The following is a 20,488-nucleotide window of genomic DNA, read 5'->3' as shown; positions in this document are numbered from 1 at the left end:
TGCGTGTTAATAAGTTTATTGGGCCGAGACGAACCATTCCTCCTCCTGACCCACAAGCAGTGCTGTAAAGGCACCTACTTCATGGATCTGACCAATCTCACGTCTTTTTACCTGCCAGCATTCCTGAGGCCAATGAATCCTGGCCTATATGTGTTGAAAATTTAATAACTTAGATAATTTTCGGTTAAACTGGACACTCAGCCTCAAAAGATTTTAGTGATCGCTTCCTGAGTCTGAATTGGTTGTCGAACCCCAACCTGCCTTTGTTAAAGCTAAAGGTTGGAGTGGCTGTTGGAGTGGGTTTTGAGAATTTCAAAATTTTACCCACTTGTCCTTGGAAGTTAAAAGTACCTTTTGAAGTTTAAAATGTTTTTGAAGGGCATTTGATCAATCAGTACCTTTTATATTGGTTTGTTCCATGATAGGATGGACATTAATTAAAATAAAATTAATGCTGTTTGCCTGGAAAATGGAGCTTATGTTTTTAACTAATTAAGTAGTTAGTAATAGACCATATGCATGAATCTCCACAACATAAATAAAATGAACTGGCAATCATAGTATGACTTGTAAAATATTTCTGATTGGCAGTGTTTACAGTGACATTGGGCTAGACTTTCCTGTGGGTTTTGGGACCCTGATGTCGGGACCAAATGGGCCCACACTTGCCGGCAGTGAGAATGATGGCATAACCTACCGAGAGGTGTCCTCCCACTTGGCTGCCTCTGTATTCGCCATTCCTCTCAAGGATGGTGGCAGGGCTCCTGATGCCACGGGCTCAATCAAAGACACAGAAGCGCTGGAGCCTCAGAGCCCCATCAGTAGAAGTAGGCGCTAATGAGGCAGGCTGGGGTCTGTGAGGGCACCTCAAAATGGAGGCTCCATTGCTGACCAACACAGAAGGGCTGCACTGAAGACTCTTGAGGCCAGTGGAGCGTCAGGTTGGAGGGAAAACGCCTCCGCAGGCCTGTTCACTGAGGGAGCTGTGGCCTTTCATCCCTGCATGCCCACCATTGAATTTTCTGGCTCCAATGGTCCTTTGGTCTGCTGCTGCAAAACCACTTGAATTGTACCAGCAGCCTCGGCACATGTTGGGAGCCTCTCCAACATTGGTAAAGTACAATCGCTGCTGCATAATAAATTCGACCTTAAATTGGCTAATTGGCTTTCTGCCTCTGCAGAGTGTGCAACCCAGTTCCCCGCATGCCCCTGGGAAAGTTTCCCTGGAAGTGGGATCGCATCCAAGAGCCATGCGGCACAAATCCCCATTATTTTCACAGCGCCTCTTGCCTTCAATCCTGTCTCCAGAGTTCTTTCTGTGAATGTAAGAAGCATCCACAGTATCAGGAATTATCCACATTTGCTATAATTAATGGGGTTTTCGATTCTTATGCTTTATCAGTCCAATGGCACTCCGGAGCATGGGAAATTTGAGGCCACTGACTTAACGCAAATGCGTAGTTCCAGTGAACCAAGTCTATTCATCGGTGACTTTAGTACTCACTATGCACGCATACATACTGTACACATAAGCAGTGTGCCTCAATTTAGCTGCGACTTTGAAGTGGTCAACACTTTGATCTTTGTGACAGGGAAAGAAACAAAGTGCTGAGTACAATGTCAATGGTGTCATAAGATTTATAATAGATTCTCCTTTCCTACTGTTAAAGCAGCCCCATGTGACATGATTGGACAGGAAGAAAGCCATTCTGATCATAAGTGTAAAAAAAAATCCAAAAATCTCGACCTTGATTGGTTGTGGAGTAATTTCACAGTCCATCACAGAACAATTGGACTTACTGCAGAACCACAGTGTGAAGTGTCAATTTTATACTACTTCATAGCAGTAACCTAAAATATTAGGCATGGTTACCACTAAATTTGACTGGTGCCCCAACATGGGCACAAAGTCAGCAAAGCGGTATCTCTGCTCATTGCTTCATGCCAGAATGAAACCCAAGCTAATTCAGCATCAGGCCTCATTCACATGCCACCAGGAAGGTGTTGGCACCAAACAGGCGTCCAGCATGCCCATCTGGACAGCAACAAATCAACTGAGTCTCACATGGAGCTGGCCGACTGGTTGGATCTGGGAACAATGGGGAGCGGTGGCGATGAGATGAATGAGTTATTTTCTGGAATCAGTAGGAGCACTGCTACATCTTCTGGGCTCACAAAAAAAATCAAACTTCATTTATTTCTTTTTTTAAAAGCAGCCTTTAGCCAGCCTAAGGACTGCTGGTTAAGCTGCACAGTGCCAACCAATGAAACAAACCAAAATGGAACTAATCAAATCACTCAAACTACTTTTTTTGGGGATCTTTGATTTCCTGGTGTCACGACCTCAGTTGTGTGATGATATTGTGACTGTTTTCCCCCAGAAGTGTGGAGGCAGCCACAGGGGCTGCTGAGTTCTGAGGTGAGCTGTTTAAAAGGTCCACTTCAGTGCTCTGGGACTTTAGTCCAGTTGAAATAAAAACAGAGAGGCCCTCCAGGCCTCACCCCTCACACTCCCTCACCCTCCCACCCATCCCCCATGCCCCATCTATGCCAACTTATGCCCCACCTAACTCTCCATGGCCCCTCAGACCCTCCATGCCAACCCATGAGCCACCACTGAACCCCATGGCCCCTTATAGCCCCTATTCCAACTTAGTACCAACTCATGTCAACTCATGCTCCCCACCTATCACCCTTAGAACATCCATGCCAATGCGGTCTCCAGCATGGAGAGACCTCAGGACCCATGCAATTTTTAAAAAAGGAATAAAACAAAAACAACCCTCTAGACTTCATCTGTCACGCACCACCCCCCCCCCCTCATCCCCCATACACTCCCCATTCCCCATCCATACCACCTCATGTTCTCTACCCAACCCCCCCCATGGCCCATCAGAACTGCCATCACAATCAATGTCCAGCTACCGTCCCCCATTGTCTTTTATGGACCTTATGCCAACTTAGTGCCAACTCACACCACACATCACTCTTTGCCCTTACACCTACCATGCCATCTCACCCAGTATCCACCATGAGCGAACTTCAGGTACCCATGCTGAGATGAAACAAAAGAAGTTCTGAGAATCAATTACAGGCTTCACTAAAAAACTGTGATTGATAAAACGCAATTAAATACATTTAAATCCCTTCAAATACTTAATCCATTATAAGAACAAACATTTGTTATCATAGCCCCACATCAAAGGAAGCTAATTCCTTCATAACTTCTTGGATCAATCAAACTGTGAACTTACAGGCCCCACTGTGATAATGATAGGTTGTGGAAGCCGTCAAAAGTAATAATACTATAATGAAAACCATAGGGCTTATGTTAGCAAACAGCTATGGAAATTGCAAGCACTGATGTTTTTCAACTCCGAGACAGAACAGGTTGTTCTTTTTCAAAAGTTAAAAAGCAAAGGATTTAAATAACATGACAGTTCCACAGATCTTGTGTACTTTCACGTCTACTCATAAAAATTGCAAGTCACACTTTGTGGGAAACAGACCTTTTTCCATAAAAATGGGGTCTGTTTGAACTCAGCACTGAGTTCATGCTGGGTTTTGGTGAATCACATCTCCCACCCCCACCCCCACCCTCCTGGTGAAAATAGGATCTGTCGGAAGTGGGGGTGGGACTTCTAGATGTAGGGTTCCGGTGCCATTTTGGCTAAGGCATGGGATCTCCACAATTCTGCAAAAATCTGGGCCTATGAAAAATACAGTGAAGTACTGAAGAAAGAGCAAAAAGATTTACATTTAAGTTACCTGAATTAAGAATCTGCAACTGTCAGGAAAATATGAGAAGACTTCTGAAAAATTGAAGACTAAGTGACCAAATAGAGATCTTTAAAATTATGAAGGTGTTCGATAGGGTGGATGTGAAGAAATTGAAGCATGTTGTAGATAAGTGCAGAACAAGGGGGTTTAACTATAAAATAACCACTAACAGATCACATAGGAATTTACAGGAAATTTCTTTGCAGAGTAGTGAAGATGTGAAACTTAGTGCCATATGGAGTGATTGAAGCAGATAGCATTGATATATTTAAGGGGAGGCTTGATGTATACATGAGGGAGAAAGGAATAGTGGGATATGGATACGATGAGGAAGTAAACGAGGCAATTATGGTGGAAGGAGGCTTGTGTGGAGTATGAAACACTGACATTGATTAATTGGGCTGAATGGTCTGTTTCTGTTCTGTAGATTCAATGTAATTCTACAGAAGGTCACACTTCTCCCAGTTTCTTGTTAGTTGCCATCATTCATGCGTGATTAGCAACATTCCACATGTGGACCATTTCTCTCCGTCCAGTATTTATTTCCTCCTCCTTAGTGAGTATTCTGCATGTGCCTGTCAGTTCTTGTTGTGTACAGTCGTTCTCGGGCTTGGCCCAGCTGACACACACTATCCAGAGATGATGAGAATGCCAGGTCCTGTGTGTTTTTTCTGTTTCTCTCAATGGCCATTTGAGTTTCTTTCCGGCCTGCCCAGCCAGTTTTACCTTTCCTTCCTCTCAAATTTAACTAGTGCCCTCGCGTCTTTACCTCCTCCTCCCCCTTCCCAAAAGACTTCCACTACTTGACCTACCCTCGTCCCCCAACTCCATATAAATATCTATCTCAATATAGGAAAGTGGGAGAGAGAGAGAAGGAAAGAATACAATCCCAACCTTCCTTAGTCCTTGCTATACCCTATCCCAACCTATTATTTCCAGATCCAAATCTCAAAATGGCTCCTCCGCCCAATTCACTACCAAATCCCATCCACCCAAGCATTACCAAGTCTCGGAAACCCCCTTTCCATCACTACCAGAACACAACCCCTGCCCCCACCCCAAATTCTGCACACCTCATTTTCTTGCCAAAGCTTTTTGTTTATTTTACAGTGGATTAGTCACCGTTCAAGCCACGGGAGCTGGAGTGGCTCAGTGGATAACTCTTCTGCCTCTGAACCAGAAGGCCCTGGGTTTGCACTCCAGGATTTGTTGGCCATGAAAGAACCCAGCCACTGGTGCAGGAAGCCAACGTTTATCAGTGCAGGTCCCCAGCCTGGGTAAATGGGAAGGGTTAGCAGCAGGAAGGGCACCTGGCTGTAGAAACCACCTGCTAAATCCAAAAGAATTATATTTGATGTAAAGGAGTGATCAACCAGCATTGTGGTGACCCCATGTAACATGGGAAAAGCTGAAAGAGGAAGGAATGTTACCATTCAAATAGTAAAAGGTAAGAATTCTCTCCCATTTTGAGCCAAAGCAACTGGTTACCAATGACCAATGATTTTAGCTCAAGTGGTTCAGAGTGAGGGAGTGTGGGTGGGTGGATGGGTGGGTGAGATTGGATAGACAGAAGTAAGTGCAAAATAAAAACAGAATTACCTGGAAAAACTCAGCAGGTCTGGCAGCATCGGCGGAGAAGAAAAGAGTTGACATTTCGAGTCCTCATGACCCTTCAGCAGAACTCATGAGGGTCATGAGGACTCGAAACATCAACTCTTTTCTTCTCTGCCGATGCTGCCAGACCTGCTGAGTTTTTCCAGGTAATTCTGCTTTTGTTTTGGATTTCCAGCATCCGCAGTAGTTTTTTGTTTTTATATATAGAAGTAAGTGCAAGTTTATTTCTGTTCACCTTGAAATACTGACATTGTGAGCAGCTGTTGGGAAGGTAGAATTTGCCTTGCCATTTCTGAATTATTGTCCACAGCTAATCTTAAAGAAAGGTGAAGGGGACTCAATTATCAATATTTATAGAAGTTATTACACTTCACATTAGTTTATTTATTTTCTTTGTTTCTGAATATTCTAGTCATATTTAAGTTCTTCGGACTCTTGAAGCTAAAATGTATTCTGAGCTGCAGCTCACTTTACGGGCTGGATTTTCATTCCATGTCCTGACCCTGACGCTGGGCTGAGATCTGGCAGGACCCTGGAAGTAATTTTCGAGGAGGCAGCCAATTAACTGGGGTTACTGAAGCTGGAAGAGCAATAGGAGACTTCCCAGCACAGAAAGGTCGACCGCCCCCTTATCAGAGGTGGGGTTGCTGTTGTAGGTAGGAGAAAGATGGAGGTACCCTCTGAAGACCATTTTAAAAAGTGAAATAAAAAGTGGCCACAGCTACTAGACCATTAATGTGGAAGGAGAACCTCCACAGGCGGCCTGCTGTGCCCGTCTCACAATCACAGCCACAGAACGGGGTTAAAAATGCTAGATTCAGCGCTGGCATTTATCTGCCTGCATTTATCGCGAGGATTCAACCTTAGCAGGGGGCCTTGCTTTTGTACCCTGTGCTGCTATTTATAAAAGCCAGGATCCCACACGTCTTTTTAGCTACTTTCTCAACCTGCCCTACCACCTTTAATAATTTGATCACAAAAACCCCCCAATTCTCCCTATTGCTCCAGCTTCTTTAGAATTGCTCCCTTTAATTTCATAAGGATAGTGGCCTAGGCCCAACCATCTTCAGCTGCTTCATCAGTAACCTTCCTTCTATCATAGGGTCAGAAGTGGGGATGTTCGCTGATGATTGCTCAATGTTCAGCACCATTCGTGACTCCTCTGAATCTGAAGCAGTCCATGTCCAAATGCAACAAGACCTGGACAATATCCAGGCTTGGGCTGACAAGTGACAAGTAACGTTCGTGCCACACAAGTGCCAGGAAATGACAATCTCCAACAAGAGAGAATCTAACCATCGCTCCTCGATATTCAATGGTATTATCATCACTGAATCCCCCACTATCATGGGGGTTACCATTGACTAGAAACTGAACTGGACTAGCCATATAAGTGCTGTGGCTGCAAGAGCAGGTCAAAGGCTAGGAATCCTACGGTGAGTAACTCACCTCCTGACTCTCCAAAGCCTGTCCAACATCTACAAGGCACAAGTCAGGAATCTGATGGAATACTCTCCACTTGCCTGAATAAGTGCAACTCCAACAACACTCAAAAAGCTTTACACCATCCCAGACAAAGCATCCCGCTTGACTGCAACCCCATTCACAAACATTCATTCCCTCCATCATCAACGCACAGTGGCAGCGGTACATTCTATCTACAGGATGCACTGCAGGAACTCACCAAGTCTCCTTAGACAGCACCTTCCAAACCCACGACCGCTACCATCTAGAAGGACAAGGCCAGCAGATAGATGGGAACACCATCACCTGGAAGCTCCCCTCATACCCACTTATCATCCTGACTTGGAAATATATCACTGTTCCTTCACTGTCGCTGGGTCAAAATCCTGGAACTCCCTCCCTATCAGCACTATGGGTGTACCTACACCACATGGACTGCAGCGATTCAAGAAGGCAGTTCACCACCACCTTCTCAAGGGCAATTAGGAATGGGCATTAAATGCTGGCTGAGCCAATAATGGCCACATCCCATAATCAAATAAAAAAAATCATATTGCCTGTCCTCATTCTTCCAAATTGTACCACCTCATACTTCTCTGCTTCAAATTTTAACTACCACACACCCGTCCATTACACCAACCTGTCTATATCCTCTTAAAATATATCACTCTCCTCACAGTTCACAGTACTTGTAAGTTTTGTGTCATTTGCAAATTTTGAAATTGTGCTGTGCACCCCCAAGTCTAGGTCATTAAAATATAGCATGAAAAGCAGTGGTTTTATTACTGACCCCTGGGGAACCCCACTGTCTGCATTCTACCAGACTGAAAAGTAACTGTTCACCATTCAGCCAACATTGTACTCATGCCTCCACAGTTCCTTTTATTCCAAGGGCTTCAACTTTGCTGGCAAGTCTATTGTGTGGCAATTTATCAAATACCTTCTAAAATGCCATATCAACTGTACTACTGTCATCAACCATCTCAGTTACCTCATCAAAAACGCAATCAAGTTGGTTAAACACCATTTTCCTCTAGCAAATCTATGTTGACTTTCATAGAACCGTAAAAAAGTTACGGTGCAGAAAGAGGCCATTCAGGTCTGCGCCGGCCAAAAAGAGGAAAAAGAAGCTAGCCGATCATTTTGATCGCCCTGTCCCGCACCTGCGGGTTTAAGCACTTCAGATGTAGATCCAGGTACCTTTTAAATAAGTTGAGTGTTTCAGTCTCGAGCACCAACTTAGGCAGTGAATTCCAGACACCCACCATCCCCTGGGTGAAAACGTTTTTCCTCATGTCCCATTTAACCCTTCTATCAATCACCTAAATCTATGCCCCCTGGTAATTGACCCCTCAGCTATAAGAAACAAGTCTTTCCTGTCTACCCTATCTAGGCCCCTCATAATTTTGTACACCTCAATTTAAGTCACCCCTTAGGCCCCTCTGTTCTAAGGAAAACAACCCCAGCCTATCTAATCTCTCCTCATAGCTGCAGTTTTCAAGCCCAGGCAACATTCTTGTAAACCCCCTCTGCACTCTCTCCAGAGCCATTACATCCTTCCTATATTATGGTGACCAGAACTGTATACACAATTTGACCCGTGGTCTAACCAGCGTTTTATACGGTTCCATCATTACATCTCTGCTTTTGTATTCAATACTTTGCCCAAAAAGGGAAAGCATTCCATATGCTTTCTTGACACCTTATCCACCTGTCCTGCCACCCTCAAGGACCTGTGGACATGCACTCCAAGGTCTCTCACTTCCTCAACCCCTCTCAATAACATCCTGTTGAGCATTCCCTTGCTTTGTTTTCCCTCCCCAAATACATTACCTCACACTTTTCCGGATTGAATTCCATTTGCCACTGCTCCACCCCCTCAACCAAACCATTGATATCATTCTGGAGTTGACAGCTATCCTCTTCACTATCAACTAGACGTCTAATTTTTGTGTCATCTGCAAATTTCCCAACCATGCCTCCCACATTTAAGTCTAAATCATTAATATATACAACAAACAGCAAAGGCCCCAACATTGAGCCCTGTGGAACACCACTGGAAACCGTTTTCCATTCACAAAAACATCCATCAACCACTACCCTTTTTCCTATCACTGAGCCAATTTGGATCCAACCTGCCACCTTCCCTTATATCCCATGAGATCTCACTTTCCTGACCAATCTGGCATGTGGGACCTTGCCAAATGCCTCATTGAAATCCATGTAGACAACATCCACTGCACTACCCTCATCAATCCTCCTTGTTACTTCCTCAAAAGTTCTATTAAGTTAGTAAGACATGATCTTCCCCAAACAAAACCATGCTGACTATCCCTAATCAATATGTACCTTTCTAAGTGACAGTTTATCCTGTGTCTCACAACTGTTTCCAATAATTTGCCCACCACCGAAGTTAGACTGACCAGTCTATAATTTTCTGGCCTATCCCTTGCACCCTTTTTAAATAATGGTCGAATGTTCGCAGACCTCCACTCCTCTGGGACCTCGCCTGTTTCTAGTGAGGACTGGAAAATGATCCTCAGAACATTCGTTATTTCCTCCCTGGCTTCCTTCAACAGCCTGGGATACAATCCACCTGGCCCTGGTTATTTATCCACTTTAAAGGATGCCAGTCCCTCCAGTATTTCCCCTCTCACTATGCCTATTGTATCTAATATTTCCCCCTCATCTTTAACTAGAATGTCTGCATCATTCCCCTCCTTAGTGAAGACAGAGATAAAGTACTCATTGAGAACCCTGCCCTCATCTTCTGCATCAACCCACCAGTTACCATATACATCTCTGATAGGCCCTACCTTTCCTTTAGTTATTCCCTTGCTCTTAATGTACTGGTAAAGCATCTTAGGATTTCTTTGATTTTACCTGTCAATATATTTTTGTATCCTCTCTTTGCTTTTCTAATTTCCATTTTTACTTCACCGCTGTACTTTTTATACTCCTTTCGGTTTCTACAGTATTAAGTCTTTAGTGACTGTCATAAGCTTTCTTTTTCTGCTTTATCTTGGCCTGTATGCTTCTGGATAACCAGGGTGTTCTAGGTTTGGCAGTACCACCCTTTTTCTTTGTGGGGACATGTCTACACTGTGCCTGTAGAATCTCGTCTTTGAATGCCTCCCACTGATTTGGCACAGATTTTCCTTCTAAAAGCTGTATCCACTCTTACCAGCTCACCTCTGAGGTTCATAAAATTTGTCTTCCCCCAATTTAGAACTTTTACTCCCACTTTGTCTTTGTCCTTTTCCATAATGATGCTATATCTAACTATATTATGGTCACTAACTCCAAAATGGTCCCCCACTACTATTTAATCCATTTGCCCAGCTTCATTTTCTAAGACTAAATCTAGAATTGTGCCCCTTCTCGTTGAGCTTGTTATGTGCTGGCTAAAAAAGTTCACTCGAATGTAGTTCAAGAATTTTGCGCCCTCTGTGCCCTTCACACTGTTCATATTCCAATTGATATTAGGGTAGTTGTAGTCCCCAATGATTTCTGCCCTATTGTTTTTGCAGGCAGAAATATGACTCCATATTTGCTCTTCTAACTCCCATCCACTATTTGGGGGTCTATAGTACACTCCCTAGCAGTGTGGCTGCCCCTTTTTTAGTTCTGAGCTCAACCCATATGGCTTCATTTGATGCTTCATTTAGTATATCATCCCTCCTCACAGCTGTAATTGATTCTTTAACCAATAATAATACATCTCCACCTTTTTTATCCCCCTCCCTATCCTGCCTGAAAACTCTATATCCAGGGATGCTGAGCTGCCATTTCTGCCCCTCCTTAAGCCAAGTTTCTGTTATAACAATGATAATTAATCCATACTTGTCCAAGTGACTGTTAATTTTGTCCTGGATTGCTCTTTCTAAACGTTTTACCGCTGCTAAGGTTAAACTGACTGGCCTGTAGTCACTGGGTTTATCTATGCACGTTATTTTGAATAAGGGTGTAACTCCCATCTATAAGGAGGATTAGAAGATTATAGTTGGTACCGCTGTAATTTTTAGCCTCACTTCTCTCAGCATCCTTGGATGCATTCCATCCAGTCCTGGTGACTTTTGAATTCCTCCTTTTTATCAATTTTTAGCCTATCCGGTGTCTCAACTAACTTCTCTTTCATGATGACTTAGGCAGTATCTTCTTCCTTGGTAAAGACAGGTACAAAGTACTCATTTAGTATCTCAGCCATGCCCCCTCCCTAATCGACCCCAATCCTCTTCTTACTTACCTTTTACTATTTGGATGCTTTTAGATGACTTTTGGATTTTTTTAATGCTAGCTGCCAGCCTCTTCTCATATTCTCTCTTTGCCTCTCTGATTTCCTTCCCTCTGAACTTTGTATACTCAGCCTGGTTCTCACTTGTATTATCAACCTGATGCCTGTCCTATGCTCCTTCTTTTTTGCTTCATCTTACTCTCTATTTCTCTTGTCATCCAAGGAGCTGTGGCTTTGGTTCACTTACCTTTCCCCTTCATGAGAATGTGCCTCAACTGTACCTGAACCATCTCCTCTTTAGTTTCATTATAGTTTTGTCTGTTGATCTTTGATTCCAAGTTACCTGGGACAAATCCGTTCACAGAAATTTTCCATCATTCAATCTATTTTTTTTTTCACTTTAGATTGCTCCTTGCCCTTTTCCATAGTTAACCCAAACCTTATGATACTATGATCACTGTTCCTTAAAAGTTCCGTGATTGACAGTTGATGAGAACACAAGAACTAGGAGCAGGTGTAGGCCATTTGGCCCCTTGAGCGTGCTCTACCATTCAATAAGATCATGGCTGATTTGATTGTATCCTTAGTTCCCACCAGTGCATTATTTCCCGTGCCAATTTTTATTTCCACCTAAACTGATTCTATATCTTGATCTTGCAAGCTAAGATCATTTCTCACTACTATACTGATGTCATCCTTTAATAACACACCCACCCTACATCCTTTTCCTTTACTTCCAATCTTTCCGAAATGCTCAAATACCCTTGCATATTCAGCTCCCAGAATTGGTCACCTTGCAACCACATCTTTGTAACTTTATCATATCATATACATTTATTTCAACTTGTGCTATCAATTCATCCATCTTGTTATGAATGCTGTGTTCATTCAGATAAAGAGCTTTTAATTCTGACTTTTTACCATTTTTCCTACACTGACCCTATTTGCTGGTGCACCTTAACATTTGTGCACTCTGTCCCCTTGCTGTCACACCCTGGTATTCATTACCTGTGTTTCTATCCTGCAAATCAGGAAGTGAAGGGAGAGAGGAACTTAGTGAAATTGAAATCATTAGGGAAATGATAATGAGCAAATTGATGGAGCTGTAGGCTGGCAAATCTCCGGATCCCAAGTCTCCTAGGGGCTTAAAAGAGGTGGCTAATGAAGTTGTCGATGCGCTGGTGTTAATTTTCCAAAATTCGCTAGATTCTGGAAAGTAGAAAATATAACCACTTTGCTCAAGAAGGGAGGGAGGCAGAAAACAGGAAACTATAGGCCAGCAAGCTTGACATCTGTCATGGGAAAGTTGTTAGAATCAATCATTAAGGAGGTTATAGCTGGGCATTTAGAACAGCTAAAGACAAGTGGAAAGAGTCAGCATGGTTTTGTGAAAGGAAAATCATGTTTAACCAATTTATTGGAATTTTTTGAAGGAGTAACATGTGCAGTGGATAAAGGGGAGCCTGTAGACATGCACTTGGATTTCCAGAAATCATTTGATAAGGTGCCGCATCAAAGGTTATTATGGAAAATAGTAGGGGTAATGTATTAGCACGGATAGAAGATTGGCTGGCTGGTAGGATGTGATGAGTGGAGCCCCACAGGGGTCTGTGCTGGGGCCTCAGCATTTTACGATTTACATCAATGACTTAGATGTTCACTTTGGCAGGAAGAACAAAAAGGCAGGGTATTACTTAAATGGAGAACGGCTGCATAATTCTGAGGTGTAGAGGGATCTAGGTGTTCTAGTACATGAGTCACAAAAAGTTGGTATGCAGGTACAGCAAGTAATTAAGAAGGCTAATGAAATGCTATCCTTTATTATGAGAGGAATTGAACATAAAAGTAAGGATGTTATGCTGCAGTTATACAGGGCATTGGTGAGACCGCACCTCAAATACTGGGTGCAGTTTTGGTCTCCTTAATAAAGGAAGGATGTAAATGCATTGGAGGCGGTTCAAAGGAGGTTTACTAGATTGATACCTGGAATGAGCGGGTTGTCTTATGAGGAAAGGTTGGACAGACTGGGCTTGTTTCCACTGGAGTTTAGAAGAGTGAGGGATGATTTGATTGAAGTGTACAAAATCCTGAACGGCCTTGACAGGAGAGACGTCAAAAGGATGTTTCCTCTTGCGGGTGAGACCAGAATTAGGGGGCACTGTTTTAAAATTAGGGGTCACCCTTCTAGGACAGATGAGGAGAAATTTTTCTGAGGGTTGTACAACTTTGGAACTCTCTGCCTCTCAGAAGGTGATAGAAGTAGGGTCATTGAATATTTTTAAGGCAGAGGTAGATAGATTCTTGTTAGGCAAGGGCATTAAAAGTTATCGGGGTTAGATGGAAATGTGGAAATCGAAACACAAGAAGATCAGCCATGATCTTATTGAATGGCGGAGCAGGCTCGAGGGGCTGAATGGTCTACTCCTGTTTCAATTTATGTTCTTATTGTCTTGTCCTTTCCCTTTAACTTTCCAAATCTCCCCTCATATAAACCCCACGCTATTTAGTTTAAAGCCCTTTGTACAGCCCTAGTTTTAGTTATATGACTCGCCAGGACACTGGTTCCAACACAGTTCAGGTGAAGGCCTTCCCAGTGGTACAGCTCCCTCTTTCCCCAGTATTGGTGCCAGTGCTTCTTGAATTGAAACACATTTCTCCCACACCAATCTTTGAGCCACGCGCCTTGTTTACCCTGTGCCAATTTGCTTATGGCTCAGGTAGTAAATCAAAGATTATTATCTTTGTAGTGCTGCTTTTTAATTTAGTCCCTAGCTGCTCATATTCTCCCAATAGAACCTTGTTCTTAGTCCAACCTATATTGTTGGTGCCATGGCAACTGGCTCCTTCCCCTCACACTCCGAGTTCCTCTCCCACCCAAAGGAGGAATCTTTAACCCTCAATCCAGACAGACAACACAGTCTTCGGGACTCATACTGTCGGCTGCAGAGAGCTGTATCTATTCTCTCTAATTAAAAAAGATGACCAAAAGTCAGGCAGGTAGGTTTTCAGGAGCGTCATAAAGACTGAGATAGAAGGAGAGACAGAGAGGCTTTGGAAAGGAATTCCAATGCTTGGAGCTGAGACAGCCCCAAGCCCTCACTATTTAGTTTAGAGCCCTCTTGACCCACTTGATCCACTTTACTTACCAAATTAGGTTCAACAATGCCTCCTTCCTTATTAGGCCAGAAATATACTGGTCAAAAAATTCTCCTGAGCATTCTTCAGAACTCTCCCTCCTCTCTGTCCTTAATGCTGTTTCAGCCTATGGAAGGATAAGTCCCTCATAATCACTACTCGATAGTTTTTGCACCTGTCTGTAAGCTCTTTGCAAATTTGCTCCTCTATATCTTTCCCACTGGTAGGTGCCATATAGAATACACCCCGTGTAATGATATCTCTATTATTTCTTAATTCTAACCAAATAGATTCAGCTCTTTGCCCCTCCAGGACAGCCTCTCTTTTCCATAAGTATAATATTCTACTTGATCATTACAGCCACCCCACCTCCTTTCTTTTATTACCTATCTTTCCTGAAAATCTTGTATCCAGGAATATTTAGTACGCAGTCCTGCCCTTTTCTAAGTGCGGTCTCCTTTGTTGCCGCATCGCCATATTTCCATGTGGCTGTATGTACCAGCAGCACACCAGCCTTATTTATTGCACTTTGAGTGTTTACATACATGCATTATAAACCTCCTTTAGACCTTACTGCATCACAGACCTTTTGGTCTGACCCCCAATACCTTGATATCTCTTACTGTAGTGCTATCTGCTTCTCCCTTTGTACACTTTCTTTATCCTTCCTAATGCTACATTCTGTTCCCCTTCCCCTGCCAAATTTGTTGAAACCCTCCTGAACAGTACCAGCTTCAGCCATACTTCAAGATGGGAGCAAAGCTCAGGGTAGTAGTAACAATTGATCAAATGTCACCTCCCGCATTCAGCTGGCCTTGGTTTTATTTGCATTATTTTAAAACAAGGAAGAGCACATTTTTTCCGGGAGCAGATCAGATAACGTCTTGTACTCGTAATAGTTTTTGTCGTGAGATAAGCATTGAAATAACAAATGTTGGAAATCTGAAATAAACATTTTGGTAATTAGTGGAACATCAATTAACAATTGGAACAAGTTATTGCTTCAGATGGGAGCAGTAGTCAGGAACCTTTTTATAGAATGGATCAGAGAGAATGTGTGTTGTTCACAGATCATTTTACAGCCAAACTATTTACAAAATGTATCCCAGCACCATGAAAAGATCTCCGCAACTCCTTGGTAAACGGCAACTTTATTACTCTTAAGCAGACTCAAGAATATAGAGTCTATGCTCAACCTCTCTTCACTGTCACTTTATAATTGTTGAAAGGATGAATGAATGTGCTCATTTTCACAGAGCAGCTAAAAGGTTTGTTGCAGTATTTTATATGATGTGAGGGAATAAACCAGGGTACGTATTTTCTTTCCTTTACAAATATCCCCATAGTAAATGAGTTGTTAAATGATGAATGGAACTTAACAGATCTCACATTTTCATTAAATTGGCCTAAGGGCTTGAACAAAAGATTTTTCATTATCTATTGGGTGCTGCCTTTCAGAATATTGTTTGCTTACTGCATATAGCATTTGAAACAAGAATCTCTTGGAACTTAGATGCACACTATCAATATATTATAATAACAATGTAACGGTATTCTCTTTTTATTTGACAGTGACTATGACAAATATTGATAGTATATATTGATAGCGTACAGACATATTACTATTTTTTCTATGATCAATAATTTGATAGTTTGTATATAATATTTTTGTAGTTTATATATAACTTTGTTGCTTTTATCAGCAGTTTCATATGTTACAGTGCATTATTACATCAGAAGCACTCGAGAGTAAATTTCTTGAAAGGGTTTGATGTAATGGAATATTCCTGTAACCTCATTGCAATCAAGAATCGCCTATGCTCACTCACTCCACTGTAGGATCTCAAAACTGAGGGACTCATCATGCCCCTGAATCCTCTCTTCCCTTATAATCTGTAGGCAAGTTTAAGGTAATCTGGCTACTGTTTTTCAAAATGACTCACCATCTCTCTGACATATCTCATCATTGCTAATGTCCTGTTTTGCATGCATTTGCCCTTTCCTGGGCCCCCCACCCCCACTAAGAAGACAGTGTTGGGATGTGTGGGGCGGGGACCGGGGGTGGGGGAGAGAAGAAGTCTGCCCAACAGAAGAACTGCTGCCCCTCAGCCATTTAATAGTCAATTGGCCATTAATCAACTGCAGCAGGATTTATGCCCGTCAGGGACAGGAAGTCTCACCTCAGACAGCTACTGGCCAATCAGGGAGTGGCAACTTTCCAGTACTGGCAGTGCCACCTGGAGCGGTGGCCACTGCCGGTACTTCACTCAGGGCTTGAGGAGGCGTTCAGTAATGGATCAGGACGTGGTAAGTATTTGGGGGGTCGGGGTTTGAGAGACCATGGAGGAAGGAGAATTGGGGGTTTGGGGGTGGGGGGGCGTTGTTGGGGATGGTGCTAACACCAAAGTGAAGGCCCTATTAAGGCTCAAGGGGCCTTAAGAAGGAATCTCTATCCCCGCCCACCAAGCTGGGCGCTTGGCGTGGGCCTCTCCTGCTGCTGGTTAAATCCTGGTAATGGCAGGATGAGACCCTTAATTGGGCATTAATTGCCCACATAGGACCTCAATTGACCAACTGTCGGGCAAGCCACCCAACGCCAACCCTGCCGCTGGTATCATTGCATTGGGAGAAGGGATGGGCAGTTGGCAGCAGGCAGGCCACCTGCTGCATTTTACTTGCCCTCCCCCCCCGCCCCACCACTCCCACCCTCAAACCTGCCAGCGGGGAACATAAAATCCAGCCCATAGTGTTTTTGATGTCAATTCATGCTTTATCTATTCACAATTCTACGTGATATAACCTCTTGTTGAAAACCTATTGCCTACTGATAAACCCTGGTGCCTGAATTATAGCACTGTTGTCAAGGACTCAGCTGAATATTTCAAATTCACCAGATCAAAATTAATTGAGCTAAGGTGCACAGGGGTAGAATTTCCATGAAGGTTCTCTCCATCTCCCACTGTGCGGATGATCAGCAGAAACCGCCAGAGAAATAACATAAATAGTAGTTTACAATATTTCTTTAGGCTCTCCACCAATCTTCCACTCAAGTGACAGTTATGTGGAAATTTGACTCCACAGCCTTTTATCATTCCTTCAAAGCTAACTAAATTAAAATATTTTTCTTTCAAAAAATAGTTGATTAATCTTAAAACCAAATTAGTTTGGCATTAAAACATATTAATTTGGTAGATTATGTAGATCTGTGGATTGTGTACTGACACACGATAGATGCACAGTCCATGCTATTGTATAAACATCTATTTTGACTATTATAAAATTCACAGAAAATATTTTTTTAACTCAAAGTGCAACTCTATTGCAATGTTGTCTTTTAACAATTCTTATGTAGTTTTTATGGTAACTTTTGTAGTGAAATGACCGTGGAAATAAAATAAAACTTCTGCAGCGCATAGTGGGTTCAACTGATCTTCCTAAGGCTACAAATTACTCATTAAAATTCACTTTTTTCTCCCCAGTTTCAATCCAACTGTGTTTTAGATAAGATAAGTCAGGGGCAGACAACTGATGTGATACAGATCTTATTACTGTAGGCTGACCATGACGCAAATTTGTGACTTGAGAGTTATCTGTTGGACCACCTTTGAGCTATCTACTGGCTGTGAAGCATCTTCTGTTTCAATGATTTTAACATGTTGCTTCCTGTGCTGCACAGACCTGGGCTGTGTCTGTAGAAAGTAACTATCCAGACTTGAATAAGGAGTATAAATAAGTATCGTGAACTTTTGCTTGATTATCTTCAGGAGTCTGGGATTAAATGTTGGAGCAATTTCCTTGATGGGCTGATTCTTGAAATAATTCATAGTTTTTCTTGTTTCATACTTGCTGACATTTGTTCTTTATTACTTTACGTGGATTGAAAGGAAAAATTTACAATGTTAAGTGAGTTAATTTATGCATGCTGCAAACATAAAGTAATTTATGGGGAAAAATATCGCTCTGTTCCATCCATCTAAACCTTTTTGCTCTTCTAAATAAATACAAATCACAGTAAACAGTGCAAGCTGTCTTCTGTAGGAAGAATCCTAATAATATTTAGGTTCATGTTTCCTGCCAGTCAAACAAAGAAGGCAGTTCTTTGTCATGACTGATGGTCTGTATGTTGGGAATAGGGAGAGTAAAGGTATTGTCTATCCTAAGGTTGAGAAGATGAAGATTTGCGAAAATGTTCTTGCAATATTTTTAAAAATTTGCTCTAGCAATGTGGATGCTGCTAGTAAGGATGTTTTTACTGTCCTTCCCAGTTGCCCTGAGAGGGTGGTTTGGACCTATTCTTTGAACTGCTTCAGCCCTGGTGCTGATGATGCTCCTACCATGTGTTAGGTAGGGAAGGCTAGGACATTGACCCACTGTCACAGAGAGAAACAGCAATGTATGTTCGCCAGGATGGTTTGTAATTTTGAGAGATACCTGGAGTTGAGGCTGTTCCCATGATATTGCAGTTCTTTTCCTTCTAGTTGGGAGATCATGTAATTCTGTACAGAGCCATTGAGCTGACACAGGGTGCTTGGTTTCCTTAAGTGACCAATGCAAATGAGGCCCAGTCAACAAAATGGACTGAGGCTGTGATTTTCCAGCTCCACTGTGGCAGGTTTCCCCACAGCAGATGCGACGAGCCATTCAAATCCCCGTTGACTTCTGCAGGAGCGGAAAACCTCACCCTGAGTTTCCCAGCAGCATTGCCAATGCATTCTACCAGATTCTGCTCTGGGGAAAATCTGTCCTGCTGTGCTTCACAGTTTCTTAGGAGCTATTCACTGTTCTAACCAAAATGTGACACAGGTATTATTAAACTTATTGTTCTGTCCTGGGAAATTTTCCTAACTGTAATTAAAATCTGTTTAAAACCCTCATGCTTATTTATTTGATTTATCTTTGTCACAATGTTAGTTTTTTTCATGTGTATAGGAATTTCTTGATGGTTTTCATAAATGTTTTACATTCTGCCTAATGCACACTGGATTTGCATGCCCATTCAATCTCCACCCTCAATTGTGTATATGTGAATTTAGCATAGACCATTTCAGACCTTTCCCTCAGACTCTGACTCAGAGTCACAGCCATTAAGCTGTTGCAAAGTCTTCATTCCCAAGTTTGACAAACCCTGAAAAATAATCGGTGTCCTGTCCAGCTACTCCTTATCTCCAGTTCACACCACATGTGGTGATTTTTCCCATTTACTCAGCTAGTGTACAACAACTGGTAAAAGAAGTCTATCTTGAAAGGAAAGATTAAAGAAAAAAATCCGTGCCACTACATAAATGCATGATGAGGGAATGTTTTCTATTACGACCATTAAGTTAAAAACATTGGCAGAATAAGGTTCCAGACAAATGTTTGTTACCAATCAGTTAAATTAGGGTTTACAACCAATGCATCACCATCAGTTTCCTTCTATATCTGTCCAGCAAACAAAGCCTCTTTTGTTGAGATTGGTTCCTTTATTCAGCTCCATATATACCTTCAACATAGACAGGATACAGTTCTGGAAGAATGAGAGCAAAATTTTGGAAAGACGAATGATCTTTTCATTTTAATCTGATCCTGGGTCGAACAGGAGGTTTCTTTGTCGCAGTTCACTGCTTTTGGATGCTATGCACGTATCTGGTGCTGATAATGTACGGTAACTGTCTTTCACAGGCTATGGCTTCGTAGATTTTGACAGCCCAGCAGCTGCACAGAAGGCAGTGGCATCTCTCAAAGCCAGTGGAGTACAGGCCCAGATGGCAAAGGTGAGCATTCTTGACAATGAAGCAATTTTGTCTCTGCATTGTAGTGTTTCTTTATTGGGATTGTAAATTAGGATAATGTCTGTTGGATTAAAGAAATTACCAGTTAGTAACAGTGAACAAATTGCAATGTGCACTTGTAGAAATCATCTGCTTGGCTTGTCGGTGAGATGCACAGAAATACAAATTACCACATAACACGGATGTTTAAAATTAAGCATGCTTGCAAGCAATTGGCTGGGTGACGAATGTGTAGAAAAAGGAGTTCATTTGAAAAAAATTCTGTGACCGTTTTTACAGTTTTAAAAGGGCATTGCTACCTCGCAAAGCTATTAATAGAACCTCTGCCCTTGTGAAACCATGATACAATTTGTCTCAAGCTGTCATAACTTGTTCAGAAATGTGTTTTGTATTTCTTGTACATTGTACAGATTTTAAGCTAAGTTTTCTCACCAAAATGATGATGATGCACCGAAAAAGAATGGACAATGAGCGGAAGTAATGCAGAAAC

General features: G+C 42.3%; 1 protein-coding gene across 4 annotated transcripts in view; it reads left to right on the top strand.

The window, feature by feature from the left end:
* LOC144678935 (RNA-binding motif, single-stranded-interacting protein 3) overlaps positions 1-20,488 on the top strand; it is a 1,591,210-nt gene that overhangs the window by 1,212,086 nt on the left and 358,636 nt on the right. For all 4 annotated transcript variants that reach the window (XM_078539041.1, XM_078539040.1, XM_078539043.1 and 1 more), the window contains one exon: positions 19,889-19,980. In XM_078539041.1, the coding sequence (XP_078395167.1) occupies positions 19,889-19,980 (92 nt within the window). The remainder of the gene's footprint in view (positions 1-19,888; positions 19,981-20,488) is intronic.

The sequence above is a fragment of the Cetorhinus maximus genome, chromosome 3 (assembly GCF_964194155.1).
Source record: "Cetorhinus maximus chromosome 3, sCetMax3.hap1.1, whole genome shotgun sequence".
NCBI lineage: Eukaryota > Metazoa > Chordata > Chondrichthyes > Lamniformes > Cetorhinidae > Cetorhinus > Cetorhinus maximus.
The sequence above is the reverse complement of the archived record's forward strand: the minus strand, read 5'-3'. Positions and strand labels throughout refer to the sequence as shown.